Source organism: Felis catus, chromosome B3, assembly GCF_018350175.1.
Source record: "Felis catus isolate Fca126 chromosome B3, F.catus_Fca126_mat1.0, whole genome shotgun sequence".
Taxonomy (NCBI): Eukaryota; Metazoa; Chordata; class Mammalia; order Carnivora; family Felidae; genus Felis; species Felis catus.
Window position 1 is genome coordinate 114,506,959 of NC_058373.1, and position 16,339 is coordinate 114,523,297.

At 51.9% G+C, this 16,339-nt stretch overlaps 1 protein-coding gene across 7 annotated transcripts in view; it reads right to left on the bottom strand.

Annotated features, from left to right (window-relative positions):
* The window catches only part of ACTN1 (actinin alpha 1), a 95,190-nt gene that overhangs the window by 50,216 nt on the left and 28,635 nt on the right, over positions 1 to 16,339 (bottom strand). The window contains exon 1 of one of the 7 annotated variants that reach the window (XM_019833196.3): positions 12,952 to 13,011. The exons of the other annotated variants lie outside the window; for them this stretch is intronic. Coding sequence (XP_019688755.1) covers positions 12,952 to 12,996 — 45 coding nt within the window. The 5' untranslated portion in view covers positions 12,997 to 13,011. Of the gene's footprint in view, positions 1 to 12,951; positions 13,012 to 16,339 lie in introns of those variants that run through there. 7 annotated transcript variants of the gene reach the window in all.

Genomic DNA, 16,339 nt, shown 5'->3' on the forward strand with positions numbered 1-16,339 from the left:
CAAAGGTATGTGCTTGGTGAGGGTGCTAGGAAAGGATCCAAGCACCCCTGGGGGCCGTACTAAGTAAGGTCCCTTATAATTCTGATTCTTTGACAGACCAAGGCAGTCCTTGTTCCCTTAGAGATATGTTTAAGGAGCTCAGTTACCAAGAGTCACACTTAAATGTCTAAACAGGGCTTCTCAGCCTCCGTACTATTGACATTTGGGGCTGGTGACTTCTTTGGTAGGGGTGGGGGACCTGTTCTATGCATCACAGGATGTTCAGCAACATCCCCAGCCCCTCCTGTGAGACTCCAGCAACAGCTCCCCATGTCAAGTTGTGACAACCAAAACTCACCCCTAGCTGAGAACCTACAGGAGACAAACATACGCCCTAAATAATAAGATTAGCAGCTAACGTCGCCTAAGCACTTACTTCTGGGTATTATACCCCCTTTAAATCCTGTATCTTCACGGCAACACTGCGAAGCAGGTGCTGTTATTCTTTGCCATTTTACAGATGAGGAAACTAAGGCTCAAGGAGGTTGAATGCATGAGCAAAAGGGGCAAATGTAAGAAAGGTAAGACTGGCTAGCCCTCACCGCCACGTATGCTCACGCATCTTTCTTAAAACACTGGCCCTCTTGGGGACAGCAACACGGGCACAGAGGTCGCCAGGGTACAAGACGGCAGGTGACAACTGGAACCCAGCTTCAGTATGAGAGTGGGGGTGACGAGGGGACAGGAGCAGCCTCTGCCCCATTTCATATGGGAACATGGGCCTCGGCTGCCAGCTCTCCAATGAAGGGGGGCTAGAAATCCGGCCCTTTTATATGAATCCCCTAGTTTTTAAATGCTCATACCGTTTAAAAATAAGACATCCCACAAGCCCCCAAAAAGCTGTCACCAGGATAAGCCTGAATTCAGACTCATAGGGTCCCACGGCATCTGGCTGGCTTAGTCGATAGAGCATGCGACTCTTGACCTTGGGGTTGTGAGTTCAAGACCCATGTTGGATGTAGAGATTACTTAAAAATAAAATGTTTTTTTAAAAGGCAGTGGGGGGCACCTGGGTGGCTCAGTCAGTGAAACGTCCGACGTCAGCTCAGGTCATGATCTTGCGGTCCATAGGTTTGAGCCCCGCATTGGGCTCTGTACTGACAGCTCAGAGCCTTGAGTCTGCTTCGGATTCTGTGTCTCCCTCTCTCTCTGCTCCTCCCCTGCTGGTGCTCTGTCTCTCTTTCTCAAAAATAAACATTAAAAAAATTTTTTTTGATAAAAAAAAAAAAGAAAAAGAAAAGACTCAGGGACCCTGGCTCCACAGTGGGAAAACATGAAATCTCTGTAAGTCTCCTAACAAAAGAAGCAGCACACGCAGGAACATCCAGTGTGTTGACCATAAGAACACAGCAGTGCTTATTAGCACAGTCCCCTTCTCACACCACAGCTGACACCAGCCATCTAGGGATCTGGCAGTAGAGGCTGACGGGACTTCCTGTCAGAGGTAGCAGGGGCTCCCCTCATCTGGGCCTGATCAAGGACTGATCCCTGTCACTAGGGATGACAATTAGATGTGCCACGCACACCGCCACACTTTGTGAACTGAAACAAAGGAACCAATGTTCATTTACTACATTTGCAAAAATCAGTTTCTGCTAATTCCCACCGCAGGGCGGGTACAGTGACGAGGCCTCAACACGTTACAGTGGGCCGACTGGGTACAACCCCCGGGGAAAGAACTACAATGGGCTCATGCCCAGGGCGGGGGCACTATTCTGGGCAAATGACGCTGAAGACAGAAAAGACCACGCGTGTGAAAATGTTTTTGCCAGCATTACTGGAGAGGAAGAGATCAGAAATGGCCCCAAATTATATTAATAAAGTATCAGTAAAGTACATTATGATTCATCCACTCAGTGGAACACTATACAGCCAAAATGAGGGGTTCTGAAATCATAGACTATTATGGGGAAAAAAAAAAAAAAACAACCTTAGATATAATTAACAAAAAGCGGGATACAGAACTGTGTGTGCTGCGGGTTTGAAACTACGTGAGGGATCACACAAGCAGGAAAAGCACCTGAAACAAAACACATCCGAACGTGCACAGTGCTGGCACTCCAGTAACTAATGTCCGTGACTTTGTCTGCTTCCCTTGTCCAGGCGTCCGCAAACGTCGCTGGTTGTTAACGATCTGCTTCCCCCTGCTAGCACTTTCCTTTCTGATGTTTACTCACCTCTGTGCACAATCCAGGCCGTCCACTCTTGGCTGACCTCACCAGAGAAGCCTCCGTTGACAAAGGTGCCTTTTCTACTGGTGGCGCAACAGAGTAAACAAGATAACCCACCTGCAGCCAAATAAGGCTGGCGTGGCGGCGGTGGGGGAGAGCAGCGCCGCCTCACTGAGCCACCAGGGCCCAGGCTCACGTGCTGACCACGCCTCTCCCAGGCACATCCTCCTGCTCTCCTGGGATCATTCTGGGGGAGCTATTGTTCAGAGGACAGGGGTCAGGAAACCTGGTCAGCCAGGTGTGCGTGCCATCCCGGATAAGTCACCTCCACCCCTTTACGTGACCCCCAATAAGTCCCTCACACCTTGCAGGCTGGAATCCAGCAACTTTCCCCAGCATAACATGACTCATTAAAAGACAGAAGCACAGGGACACCTGGGTGGCTCGGTCAGTTAAGCGTCCGACTTCAGCTCGGGTCATGATCTCACGGCTTGTGAGTTCGAGCCCTGCGTCGGGCTCTGTGCTGACAGCTCAGAGCCTGGAGCCTGTTTTGGATTCTGTCTCTGTCTCTGTCTCTCTCTCTCTCTGTCCCTCCCCAGCTTGTGCTCTGTCTCTTGTTCTCTCTCTCTCTCTCTCTCTCTCTCTCTATATATATATATATAAACATTTTTAAAAATTAAAAATAAAAATAGGGGCACCTGGGTGGCTCAGTCGGTTAAGCGTCTGACTTCAGATCAGGTCATGATCTCGCAGTCTGTGAGTTCGAGCCCCACGTCGGGCTCTGTGCTGACAGCTCAGAGCCTGGAGCCTGTTTCAGATTCTGTGTCTCCCTCTCTCTCTGACCCTCCCCCGTTCATGCTCTGTCTCTCTCTGTCTCAAAAATAAATAAACGTTAAAAAAATTTTTTTTAATTTAAAAATAAAAATAAAAAAAATAAAAGCAGCACAAATGGGAGCTACACTGTGATATATAGACAGCATAACGTATAGAATTATCAAGAATCTCTATTTGACACCTGAAACTAATGGAATGCTGTGTGTCAACTAGACTTCAATTAAACAATAAAAGACAGCACAGCCAAATAGAGCACCAGGGACAATCTTTTGTTCCTGTGTAGGGCTGATTCTGATGGGCGGGCTCCACTGCTTATCAAAAGAGGCCAATAAATTCCATAGGGATAGTCTCATCTCAAAGGACTCAAAGTATGATCAGTGTTTCAGTCTCAAGACCGCGAGCTCCTACCCTCACAAGCAGACACTGTCAGTAGTTTACAGGATCATCCACAAAGGCTTTATGCCAGAGTATCCCTGGAAGGACACACAAGGACCTGCAACAGTGGCTCCCTCCAGGGAAGGGATCTGGGGCCTCCTGGATGAGGAGGGAAGGACATTTGCTTTTCAAAGAACACCCTTTTGTTTCTTTTGAATTTTATACCATACACAGTCATTACTTATTTAAAAAAAAAAAAAAAGAGCTCTGCAAATATTAGAAAAGTGTGCCTAGGGGAGGTGGCACCTGGGTGGCTCAGCCGGTTGAGCATCTGACTTCAATTCAGGTCATGATCTTAACAGTTCGTGAGTTCCAGCCCCGCGTCAGGCTCCGTGCTGACAGCTCAGGGCCTGGAGCCTGCTTCGGATTCTGTGTCTCCCTCTCTCTCTGCCCCTCCCCTGCTCATGCTCTATCTCTCTCTGTCTCTCAAAAATAAATAAATGCTAAAAAAAAAAAAAAAAAAAAATTTTTTTAAAAGTCTGCCTGTGGGGCGCCTGGGTGGCTCAGTCAGTTAAGCGGCCGACTTCGGCTCAGGTCATGATCTCTCAGTCCGAGAGTTCGAGCCCTGCGTCGGGCTCTGTGCTGACAGCTCGGAGCCTGGAGCCTATTTTGGATTCTGTGTCTCCCTCCCTCTCTCTGACCCTCCCCCGTTCATGCTCTGTGTGTCTCTCTGTCTCAAAAATAAATAAATGTTAAAAAAAAAAATAAAATTAAAAAAAAAAGTCTGCCTGAAAACATGTACATTTATCTAAGTCAGACCTCTGGGGTAGGATATAGGGAACTTCCCATTTCTCTGGGAATTTTTTTTTTTTTTTGTCGGGGAGAGGGATCAGTGCTCATGTATTATCGGGGGGTCGGGGGGAGGGAAACACAGAAATTTCCAAAATAAAAAAGAACAATAAAAAAGATTAAAAAAAGGAAAAAAGTATCCCATCTACTTAAAAGAATGAGCAAGACAATCAAATATTACATAGAGAAAGGGATGTGAAAAACTTTCAAGTGCTTCATCAGGGTCCACTATAACCAAGAAAGTCATCGTCAGGGGCGAAGACGAGGATAAACCATCCACCCCGATAGTCAGTACCCGTTAACTGCGGAGGAAGAGGAAGGGCAAAACGCCCCTGGCCAAGTGGCCCCAGAAAACCCCCCATCTAGGATCTAAGCATCTTAAAGACGGAACATGGCTTCTCCTTCTCCATCCCCCTCCCTGCAGTAGAACAACCAGGAACCTGATCTAGGCTCTAAGTAAAACGTCAGGTCTTCAACCCCGAGACCCCCACCCCCCTGCCCCGCGGTTGCCCAGATGCCAGCCAGGGTCCACCCCTCCTCTGCCGCCGCTGGCCGCAGTGGGAGAGCGTCAGGCCAGGGCCCCCCTGAAAGGGCCAGGCCAGCACGCGTGCACAGGGCTCAGTTCTCTGCAGTAGCTGCCGGCACAGCCAGGGTACCTTCTCTCCCTCGGGCCACCCTGGAGACCCTCTGGTCCCCACACGCTGCCAGTGCCGCCAGGGCGTGGGCACTGGTTGGTGTTTCTAGGCGAAGAGCTGCCCGGAAGTGATCTCAGATGCCCGCTGTTCTGGTAACATAAACAGGAGTATCTGGTTAACTGATCAAGGGCACGCTGCCAGCCTTTCAAAGCAAGCTGTCAGCTGGCTCGCTCAAAGATGAAAAGCAGAGTCTTCAAGAACATCTCCACCCAGATCTATTTACTTTCTCCCCACCTGGGAGTGGTTGCTGACGAAGTTGAGAACCACCAGGCAGTTTCCTCTGTTTGGAAAGGGTACCTCTAACAGCTTGGCCCCCCCACCCCCCTCCCCGGGTCATGTAAGTGCTGGGGTCCTGGAAACTCAGGGCCGCGGGGACATCCAAGGGAGCTAGCTAGACTTTGGAACTGGGCGGAGCTGGTTCACCTCTCACTAGCTCTCTTTGGACAGGATTCTCAGTCTCAGCCTCAGGATGCCCACCTGTAAAATGGGAATAACAAGACCTACACAGCCCAGCATCAGAAAGGACCAAATTATATCTCACATGCTCAATTAAAGACATCCTGGTGCTGGGTTCACAGCAGGCACTTAAAAAAATTTTTAATCTAGAGGCAAACCATAAGAAACTCTGAAATACAGAGAACAAACTGAGGGTTGCTGGGGCGTAGGGGGTGGGGAATGGGCTAGATGGGGGATGGGCATTAAAGAGGGCACTTGTTAGGATGGGCACTGGGTGTTAAATGCAAGTGATGAATCACTAAATTCTACTCCTGAAACCATCTTTACCCTATATGTTAACTAACTTGGATTTAAATACAATTAAAAAAAAAAAATCTTCATCCAGCTGGCCTCTGTCACTCGCGGGCAACGTGACTTTAATTAACCTGTCGAGGCCTCAGTCGCTTCACCTGACAAATGGGGACACATAATATCCCTACTTTGCAGATTGTTGTCAAAATGAGGGCAGTGGAAGCAAAACAGAACAGAGCCAGAGCCCAGAAATGTCCGCGGTCACACGGCTCTCACTTCCCATCCCTTTCTGTTTAATCAAGGTTAATCATTCACGGAGCTCCACAGGCCGAAGGAAAGAGGTCCTGTTATTTATTTCACCACTGATGGGGAAACCTCGAGACCAGCCTCCCAGCCGGAGTGGGGAGACTAGACAGGGGAGCAGGAACCTGTCTGTTTCCTGGTTTATGTCCACCTGCAGCCCATGTCCGGAGACAAAAGGGTCACCACGGAGTAAGGGGGCCACATGGCTCATCCTGCAAAGTGGTTTGGCCTAACGAACACACCCCGGTTAGAGAGCCCAGGCACCCCCTTCCTGACAAGGACCCCAGAAAGTAGATCGTGGCCTGGATAGCGCAGCACCTTTCCGCCAGTGTGGATGGAACCTGCAGGCTCCTGAGATAATCTGGAGCGGTTTTAAAAGTCAGGTGGTGGGGCACCTGGGTGGCTCGGTAGGTTAAGTGTCCGACTTCGGCTCAGGTCATGATCTGGCGGTTCGTGGGTTTGAGCCCCGCATTGGGCTCTGTGCTGACAGCCCAGAGCCTGAAGCCTGCTTCAAATTCTGTGTCTCAGTCTCTCTCTGCCCCTCCCCCACTTGTGTTCTGTCTCTCTCAAAAATGAATAAACATTTCAAAAAAAAAAAAAAGTCAGGTGGCACATGATCTCAGTGAAGCAGCAAGGACCGTCCTCTTAGCTCGTAGCCAGTAAGAGTCGGCTGCCCCCGCAAATCTACCACCTCCACAGCCTGGCCTGGCTTCTTCCAGAGACCAAACGACGACCATCTAGCCATCAGCAGGCTCTGTCAACTATGGCCTTTGTAAGCCGGATTCACGGAGTCGCAGTTTCCACATCAGTAAGACAAAGACACATCTGAGTGTCTCTTCTACTTGGTTGTTGTGAGGGAGTGTTGTGTGAGCTACTGCAATAGTCTTAGCCCAGTGCTGGACACAGATGAAGTGCTCACTAAATGTTGAAATCCACAGAAAGCAAAGTACTGGTTGCTTAGGGCCGGAAGCAGGGGAGAAAGGGGGTGCAGCTAAGGGGCACAGGGTCTCTTTTTGAGGTGATGAAAATGTTCTCAAACGAACAGTGGTGCTGGTTGCAAAGCTATGAATATGCTAACAACCATTCAACCATACCCTCCAAATGGGTGAACCGTATGTAAATTATATCTCAAAAAAGTTATAAATAAAATAAAATAAAAAAATAAAAAAATAAAAAATAAAATAAAATATCCAGACCCCACTAAGCCTTTTACCAAGATGTTGTTGTTGTTCTTTACCCATTAGTCCCACTGGCAAGAAACCAGTCAAAAAGGCAGGCCCTGGACCATCCCCCTCTCCAGGCACTGAGGTCACTGATGGGACTACCCAGCTACTGACAGTGGCCCAAAAGCAAGCGAGGATGAAGATTCCAAGGTGAGAGGGGCTGCTCTCATCTTTGGCCACATGGAGCACTTGAGCCAGGCCTGAACTGTGAGCCTGAGGTACCACTGGCCTTGACCAAGCCTCCCCAAGGAGGAACTACTCTGAAGGGCAGGTCACAGCCCGGGGCATCTCCTCCTTCGGGCCACACTTCACACCAGTCCACAGCAGGGCGACACCGTGCTCTGGAGGCCACCGTGAGAACAACCTAACCTGCCCCCACGACTGCCCCTGGGCTTGGTCCCGCCTGTAACACCTCCCCCATGTCTGGAGTCCAACGTCTGGAGCCCTTGCAGGTCTGATAACGCACAGGCCTCGGCAGGCCATAGCTCACAGAAGTAGCCCACGCATTCCTTTCCCAAAGAAGGAAAAGCCACCCAAAAGTGAGGTCATTTGGTTTTTCTGGCTCAGATGTTGACAGCTATGGGCCACTCGGTTCCATAGAAAACTTCCCAGATGAAAAAGGATTTGGCCCAGCCTGGCATTCAGAAAATATGGGGATCTGTGGTCTGACTGAGTGGACCCTAACTGGACTCCTCTGCGTAGCTGAGGAGTGACCCCTTGACTTCATATCTCAGAGCCTCGATCTGTGAAAGCACGCTCAGCAGAAATGGTCCTGCAAGAGGAAGGAAGCAAACTGTATTCGAAATGGTCAGCTGGCCAAAAGGTCACCTCGGTGCCTGGAGTGTTCCTGAGTCTGGGCCAGCAGGATCTAGCAGGCACTGTGCCCCAGTTCCTCCCGGCCCCAGACTCCTTGACCCAGTCAAGGGCACATGACCAATAGGACCCCAGACTTAAGCCAATGCCACAGTGTTACCCACCTCCCTCCTCAGGACCTGCCACCCAGCAGCCACAGGACCTCACACCAAACACAGGTAGAAACATGGCCTCCCAAGGGAAAGCTCAAAGCTCCGGGGGAATCCAGAGCCCTCAGGAAGGCAGAGACACCCCGAGAAGAAAGCAGGGTTGGGGGCACAAGCTCAGAGCCCCACAAGTATGGAAGTGTGACAAGCCACAAGGAATCACCCCAGTGACTGGTGGCCTGGCAGGCAGGGTGGAGCACAGACTTCCTAAGAGGCATCAACAGACCGTGTCTATACCCTGCCACTCCCTGTGACAGAAGACCTCCATAATTCTCATCCATGACAGCAATTACCTTCTGCCTAAGAGGAAGTTTCTGGTTCCTGAAGCACTGAATGGAGGAAGGGAACAAGAGGCGTGGCACTTTGAGTTCCTCCTGAGTTGCATATAAAACAATAATTTATCTCTCTACACTGAACAGACTGGTAAGCAGTTAGGATGTCACTGGGGTGGAGGGACCCAAGAGCCCTCACGCCCTGCTGGAGGGCACACTGCAGCCATTCTAGAGCTCAGTCCAGCACTGTATTGTGAAATAGGATGTGCACCTACCCCACTACCCACAATTCCTGCCAGGAAATCCGTCCCCCTCCAAGAAATCCTCCCGTGGGGAATGCTGGGTATGTAGGAGAATGTTCATCATTCCATTAGCTGTGCTGGCAGGGGAGGGGTCGGGGGCGATTTCCATGTTCATTGTAGGAAGACCGTGGGGTAAAAATGTGACTCATGTGACCTTGCACAGACCTGCAATGACAGTGGGCCACGAGCCGAGGGCCTAATTAAGTCCGTTCTCTTTACTTGAAGTCCAAGAAAATAGTTTCTTCTCCCCAAACCCAAACACAGATCAGCACATCATAAAGCAACACAGAAATCCCAAAACCCCTTTATTAAGGGGCCAAAGACAACACGTGAGCCAAGGAAAACCCCACCCAGGCCCAGACTGTGTGGCCTACTGCCGTCACTGTCCCCGTAGCCTGTCCACTAGACCCGTCAGAAGTGTGGGAACCGGCAGCCAGCACAGCAGGCCTGTTGGCCAGGTAGCCAGCCAACAAGTCAGCGTGGCCAGCCCGGCTCGAGGGACAGGGCAGCCAGGGGTTCAGCAGCAGGAAGCAGGAAGCAGCAGGCTGGGGAACAGGAATGTGTCTACAGAGAAGTCCAGATTTCCAGAAGGGTGAGAAAGGGCCGCTGCAGGTAGATCTGACCAGGACCCTCCAACTCTGCTGGGACAGGGCAGGACACGGGGAGCTTCTGAGTGAATGTATTCAGAGGCTTCCTTGAAGCTGTGAGATCCACACCCCTCTATCCCCCAGCACAGGACTTACCCTCAGAAACTGGGCAGTGGGAGAAAAAAGCTGCAGGGAGCAGGGACAGCCAGTGGGCACCACAGCCGCCCCCAAACCTCGGTCCAGAGAAAAACAGTGTCCAGCCCTCACGATGGGGGCACTGAAGCAAAGTGGACCTCTGGTCCAGAGGGGAGGAGAGAGGGAAGGAGATCAAAGATGTGGCTATTATTATCGCTCAGAGAGGCATTTACCACCTCAGCAAATCTGCTCAACAATCCTATGCTAGAGGAGGAGACTGACGGTCAGAGGGGTTACACAACCTTCCCTGTCACACAGCTAGGCAGAGGCAGAACTGACATTTGAACCGGGGTCTATAGGACACCCAAGCCTGAGCCCTGTCCACTATGCTGGTGCTGAGGCTTCCAGGCAAGCCTTCTACCTTCAGAGTGGCAAGTAATGAGGGATCTGACAGCACCACCCAGCTTTGCCCACCATCCTGCACCAGTCCCGGGTCTGCTCAGAGCCACGCGGGGACCTGTGCGGCTGTCCTCAGGCAGTCCCTGGGCCTGGATCAGGGAGGTAGCTAAAGGGCAGCCCAGGACACCAGGCTAAGAATCACACACCCCCCCCACCCCGGCCCAGTGCTCATCCAGCCACGAGAGAAGGTCCTGGGCCTGGTGGCTCCCAAGGGATGCAGAATGGGCTGGGCAAGTTTTTCTTCTAAGTCTCAGTTTTAGGGAGGTGGAAAGAGGTTTGAACTCCTGTCTCTTTTGGCTTTCTGAACACAAAGCCCATTGAGAGAGACCAGGAATATAATTAAAAGGACAGCCAAGGCGGGGGTGTGTATGCCAGAGTGTGGGCAACTGGCTTGTTGGGGCTTGGACTGGCCTGATGTCAGCAGCCTCCCCTACAGCGGTCCACTGTGGGTGCTCCTGACTCGCGCAGGCTCTAGGATCCCCCGGCCTGTGAGCCAGGAGCCAGATTCGCATGGGGGTCACACGATGAGCTCCTAATTCAAGGAGCCTTTAGTCTGCCGGGGATGCCAAAAAGTCGTATCAATGGGGGCGCCTGGGTGGCTCAGTTGGTTAAGCATCTGACTTTGGCTCAGGTCATGATCTCACAGTTCACAAGTTCAAGCCCCGGGTTGGGCTCTGTGCTGACAGCTCAGAGCCTGGAACCTGCTTCAGATTCTAACTCCCTCTTTCTCTGCCCCTCCCCAGCTCGTGCACTCTCTCTCTCTCAAAAATAAACATTAAAAAAAAAAAAAAAAAACACCTGGTATCAATGACTGTATATTTGCAAACTGAGTTTAAAGGCATACGGGAAAAGTTTCAGAAGGTGTAAGGCTAAAACAGGGCCCTAACCCGGTCGTGCGTATGTGTGTGTGAGCAGGTGTGTGTACCCACACCCAACTGCTGCCCTGAGGAAGTCAGTGAATTTTTAAAGCCGAGGAATTTTAATTAGATGAAAAGACTGTAAATGTGAAGAGAGATCATATAATTTATCATCCAAACCAGGGCACTTAAAAACAAAAGGAGGGGCTATTAATAATTACATCAGGGTAACAGGTGCAAACCAAGACATATGGTGGCCCTACGCACATGTGTGGGGTCGGGCATGGTCGGGAGGGTGATGCCGCCCAAGCAGAGGAAATCAAAGGGCAAAGTCCTCAGGGACGACACCAGCTCAAACCACTAGAAAATGGCCATGGGGCTGGTGCAGGAGGAGGGGAGAGGAAGGCCAGAGGCTGGAGGTCAGCAGGCCGCAGGGGCCTGACGCTCGTGCATGATGTTAGGACGGTTTCTCCTGAGAACAATGGAAGCCACTGGAGAGCCCTGTTTGATTTCAGCCAAGGGTCGGGGTGAGAATGAGGCGGGTCCAGGAATCAGGTGTTGGTTTACAAATACTATGCCCGCACCTTGGAAAGAGACTCCTGGTTTTGGCGTGAACAACAGATCAGAGGCGGACAAGAATGTCAGCAGACACCAATCAGGAGACCATACGAATGTCCAGGCAAAAGATAAAGGTGACTTGGGGTGGGGTGTGGGGAGGGTGAAGACAGAGAAGCAGGCGGACAAGTACACTTGGGGGTTAGGGACCTCACCGCCAGATTTTGCACCTGAGCCAAAAGATGCATGGATGGATGGAAGGATGGATAGATGGGCGAAGATGTCATCCACTAAAGCCCAGCTCTCCACCACACTCCCCTGCCCACCCAGACACCGCAAGCCGCTCACCACGGCTACAAAAGAGGGTCCACAGCCCTCAGCCAGACAGTCTAAGTTGAAGGTCAGAATGGAAGGATCTGAGAGAGCAGAACGCCCTCCCAAGCCCACTGTCGAGGGCTCTGTCAGTAGCAGCACAATTCAATCCTCCCAACCTCCCTATGAGGTAGGTAGCACCATTAATCCCATTTTACAAATGAGAAAGCTCACAAAGTCACTCAAGGTCACATCGAACAGTACACAGAGGAGCCAGAATCCAGGCTGCAGAGCCCCTGCTTCCAACCACAAGCTCAGTCAGCCTGGACCTCCGCTCCCTCGACTCCCCTGCCAGCCCAGGCCCAGCAGCAGGCCACGTGCACAAGCCCAGAGTGAGGCTCCTCCCCTCTCACTGCCCCCCACCCCCAGCCCACCTCACCCCAACCCAGGCAGATCACCCTCCTGGAGTGGGCCCAGCACAGGCAGTGCCTGAAGCTCCCAGCTAGAGGTGATCTTACTATGTGGTCAGGACGGACAACCTCGGCCTTAGAACAGCCTGAAGGGAACAAGTCCAGGGCCTCCCTCTCCCCTGGAAGCCTCTCCATCGAAACCCAGAGAAAATCAGGCTGAAATCATTAAGAGCCTCTAAAGAGGAAACTGGAAACTGGGGGGAACGCCAAGGACCTAAACTGGTCTTCCTTTAACGGACCAAGCCAGCCTGGGGAATAAGGAAGCAGGAGAGGCCGTGTAGCCCTTGTACCTCGAGTGGCTGGCTGACCCCGGCAATACCACTCCTCGCTTCCTGCACACTTTGCTTCCACCATCTGAGCCGGGGGGCCGGCCCTGCCTGTGCTTCTAGAAGTCTTTCTGGACAGAACCGTAATGGGGGAAGGGCAGGAGAAGTGGTCACTACCTTCCCTCAGGAGTTCCAGGATTCCCCCAATGTCCCTGAGAAGGTGTTTGAGCCCAGTCCACCTGGCCCGTGCCGCCTCCCCACCCTCCTTCTATCTGTGGATCCCAGTGGCCCTGGGACAGAGCCCACGGCTCACCCTGCTCACGTGGGCCCTGGCTTTCAGAAGGCACATCTGGGGAAGCGCCCTGGTGGGTGCCCCCCCACCCCACCACCTGTGCACCATGGCTGGTCTCTGCAGGCCTCCCTCGAGGGGCAGAAGGATGCCCCTGTTCCCCCTCTGCCACCACTGGGGCGTGTTACTCACCTCCTTCCTGTCACCCCACCTCTCTTCATCCCCCACCTTTTCCATGCCTTAGTAGAATGTTTGCAGACACAATGGACACAGGCACTGGAAGATCTGAGTTCTAATTCTGTTCCACCACAAGGGAGCGCAGGGCCTCGGGTCTGCCCCTTAAGCCCCACACTCTCACTTCAAAGTCTCCCACTTTATGTGGGGCCATACCTGCCTCCCAACTGCCCTAATGGGCTCTTGTTAAATCAGATGACACCACCACTGGGAGAGGACTCTGAGAGCAGCAAATGTGAGTTTCCCAAATTGACCTAATTATAAAACATGCTGAAAATGCAGATTCCACCCCAACAACGGGCACTCTGGTTCCCGAGTTCTGGGTGGGACCCATGAATCAGAATTTTAACAAGTAACAAGCACTCCAAGCGAATCCTATAATCGAGCAAGTTTGGGCAACTCTGGGCTGGGGAAACATGGAGGAAGTCTCTATCACCTCCCCTCCAGTGTAGAGAAGGACAAGAGGAGTTTGCGGAAAGCCCTCCTTGGCTTTGTGCACACATAAAATCACCACCCTGCCCACACTCGGGGAGCCCACCAGGCACAGGACACTAACCTGGGTGGTTTACATCCTCATCCCATTTGGTCCTGGCAATGACCCTACAGGATAGATTGAAAAAGAAAACAAGGCTCAGAGTAAGGACCTGCTCAAAGTCACAAGACTAAGACGGCAGAGGGCTTCTCTTCGCCCCAGAAGTGCCAACACCGAAGCTGACTCTGCTCAACACCCTGTGGCCCCCACAAGATGGACTCTCCTGTGGGGAAGGGGGGCAGGGGAGGAGGGGTTAGAAAGGAGACAGCTGCAGGCAGGACTGCCCCCCTCCCCTCCTCTGAGCCTGGACGTGACCCGTGCGTGGCTGGTCCCCACCACTCTATCCTGCAGGAGAAAGGGGGGCTCCACTGCCTGGACGTGGAGGCTGCTATTTCCTGTCCCCAAATAGGAGGGAGACAGGGATCCTGGAGTCTGCAAACTAGGAAGGTAGGGGGACCCACCTAAGGCACAGTCACACAGCAACTTAACTGGGGGAGAGTTCTGAGCCAGAATGCCTGGCACAGAAGTGAGGGGCTCGGGCTGCCCGAGGGTCTGGCAGGTTCGCTGCCATCGGGCAGAGCCCATTTCAGATCTTCTGTCCCCCTTCTCTCTGCCCCTCCCTTGCTCACTCGCTCTCTCTCAAAAATAAGCGAATAGCTGGGCGCCTGGATGGCTCAGTCAGTTAAGCGTCCGACTCGATTTTTGGCTCAGGTTATATGATCTTAGGGTGTCATGAGTTTGAGCCCCACATCTGGCTCTGTGCGCTGACCATACGGAGCCTGCTTGGGATTCCCTGTCTTCCTCGCTTCCTGCCCCTCCCCCGCTCACACCCTCTAAATAAATAAATAAATAAATAAATAAATAAATAAATAAATAAATAAGAGGGGATAAACAAAACGTGGTGTATACACACAATGGAATATTAGTCGGATATAAAAAGGAAGGAAATTCTGACACATGCTATCACATGGATGAACCTTGAGGACATTATGCTAAGAGAATGAGCCAGACACAAAAGGACAAATACTGTCTGACTCCCCTTTGATGAAGTACCTACGGCCGTCAAATTCTCAAAGACGGTAGATGCTGGTTGTCGGGGCTGGGGGAGGAAGGGATGGGGAGTGAGTGTTTATTTTTTTTTTTAATTTTTTTTTTAACGTTTTTATTTATTTTTGAGACAGAGACAGAGCATGAACGGGGGAGGGGCAGAGAGAGAGGGAGACACAGAATCGGAAGCAGGCTCCAGGCTCTGAGCCATCAGCCCAGAGCCCGACGCAGGGCTCGAACTCACGGACCGTGAGATCATGACCTGAGCCGAAGTCGGACGCTTAACCGACTGAGCCACCCAGGCGCCCCTTGGGAGTGAGTGTTTAATGAGTACAGAGTTTCAGTTTGGCCAGATGCCAAGAGTTCTGGAGACGGACGGCGGTGATGGCTGCACAACAGTGAGAATGCGCTTAATGTCACTGACCTGCACACTTAAAAATGGCAAAAATGATAAATTTCACGTTATATATATTTTACCACAAACTACCCCTCTCTCTCTCTCTCTCTCTCTCTCTCTCTCTATATATATATATATATATATATATATATAAATATAGAGAGATGCAGGTTAAACATAAACTTGCATGTGGGCATCGGAAAATAACCCTATTACCTGTGGGGAAGCATTTTTTGGGTTGTTTGTTTTTACCGTGAACATGTTACACTTTCCTAATAAAACCAAAAGAGACCCTGGAGACTTCTCAACAAAACCGTTTCGAATCGTGACCCATTTCGGTGTCTGAGAACTGCCCACTCTACACAATGTTGCAGGCAATGCCGTCACCTGACTCCTCTCTGCCACCAGAGACAGCCTGCCGGGCGGGACAGGGATGAGCATCACCCCCCTTGAAAGCAGTGAAGGCGGGACTTGGGGTGGGGGCCAGCAATGACGCACGGGGCCTCCCCAGCCCTCCCCACTTCACGAAAACAGGAGTAGGGAAATGCCCCCAGGGCCAGAGACGATGGGTAACTGGTGTGCCCCTCCCTAGGCTCTGACTCTAAGGTGACTCTGGCTTTGGAAGGAAATGAGCCACCCTGCCCTATTTCCCCTTCGAGGAAGGCACAAGGGAATGACTGAGCCCAGTCCCTACATGCCCGGCCTTCTCCCCCACGGGACTCTGGTGAAATCACCTCCCATCCTCCACCGCAGGGGGACAGGAAGCTGCAGCGAAGAGGGAGATGGAGAAAACGTCCACCTGATGGAGGAAGGCGCAGGATGGGGGAGGCACAAAGGACAAGAGGGGCCTTTCCAATTTCTACCCTCAATCCTGCCATGAAGACACCAGGAGGGATGCAGACTCAGGCTCCAGTCCTGATGTTCCCACTGACTGGCCATGTGGCCTTGCCTCAGTTTCCTCATCTGTAACTTGAAACGGATGGAATGCTTGTTTTCAGTGGCTCCTTCCTTTCAGCTCTGAAACTGAAGGCTTCCATCTGAGCTTGGTGATGTCCCCGACCCAGGAAAGGGCTGGGGAAGACAAGACATGGCCTTGGAGCAAGGAGAGCCTCCTCCAGGGACCCATGCCTGGTCTCCCTCCTGGACGCAGCGCTTCTAACGGGAGCACGGGCACCCCCACCCTCAGACCACACCGCCCTGCCATTCATTTCATATTTTTTAAGCTCTCACCCTGGGCCAGGGGCCGAGCCAGCACTGGGAAACAGTGGCGAGCAGCCCAGCCTTCGAGGCACTCACAGCCTCGTGACTGTGTCCACCCCACCCCCTGTCCCCAAGGCCAGCCCTCTGAGGAAGCAGAGCCTGGAACAGTC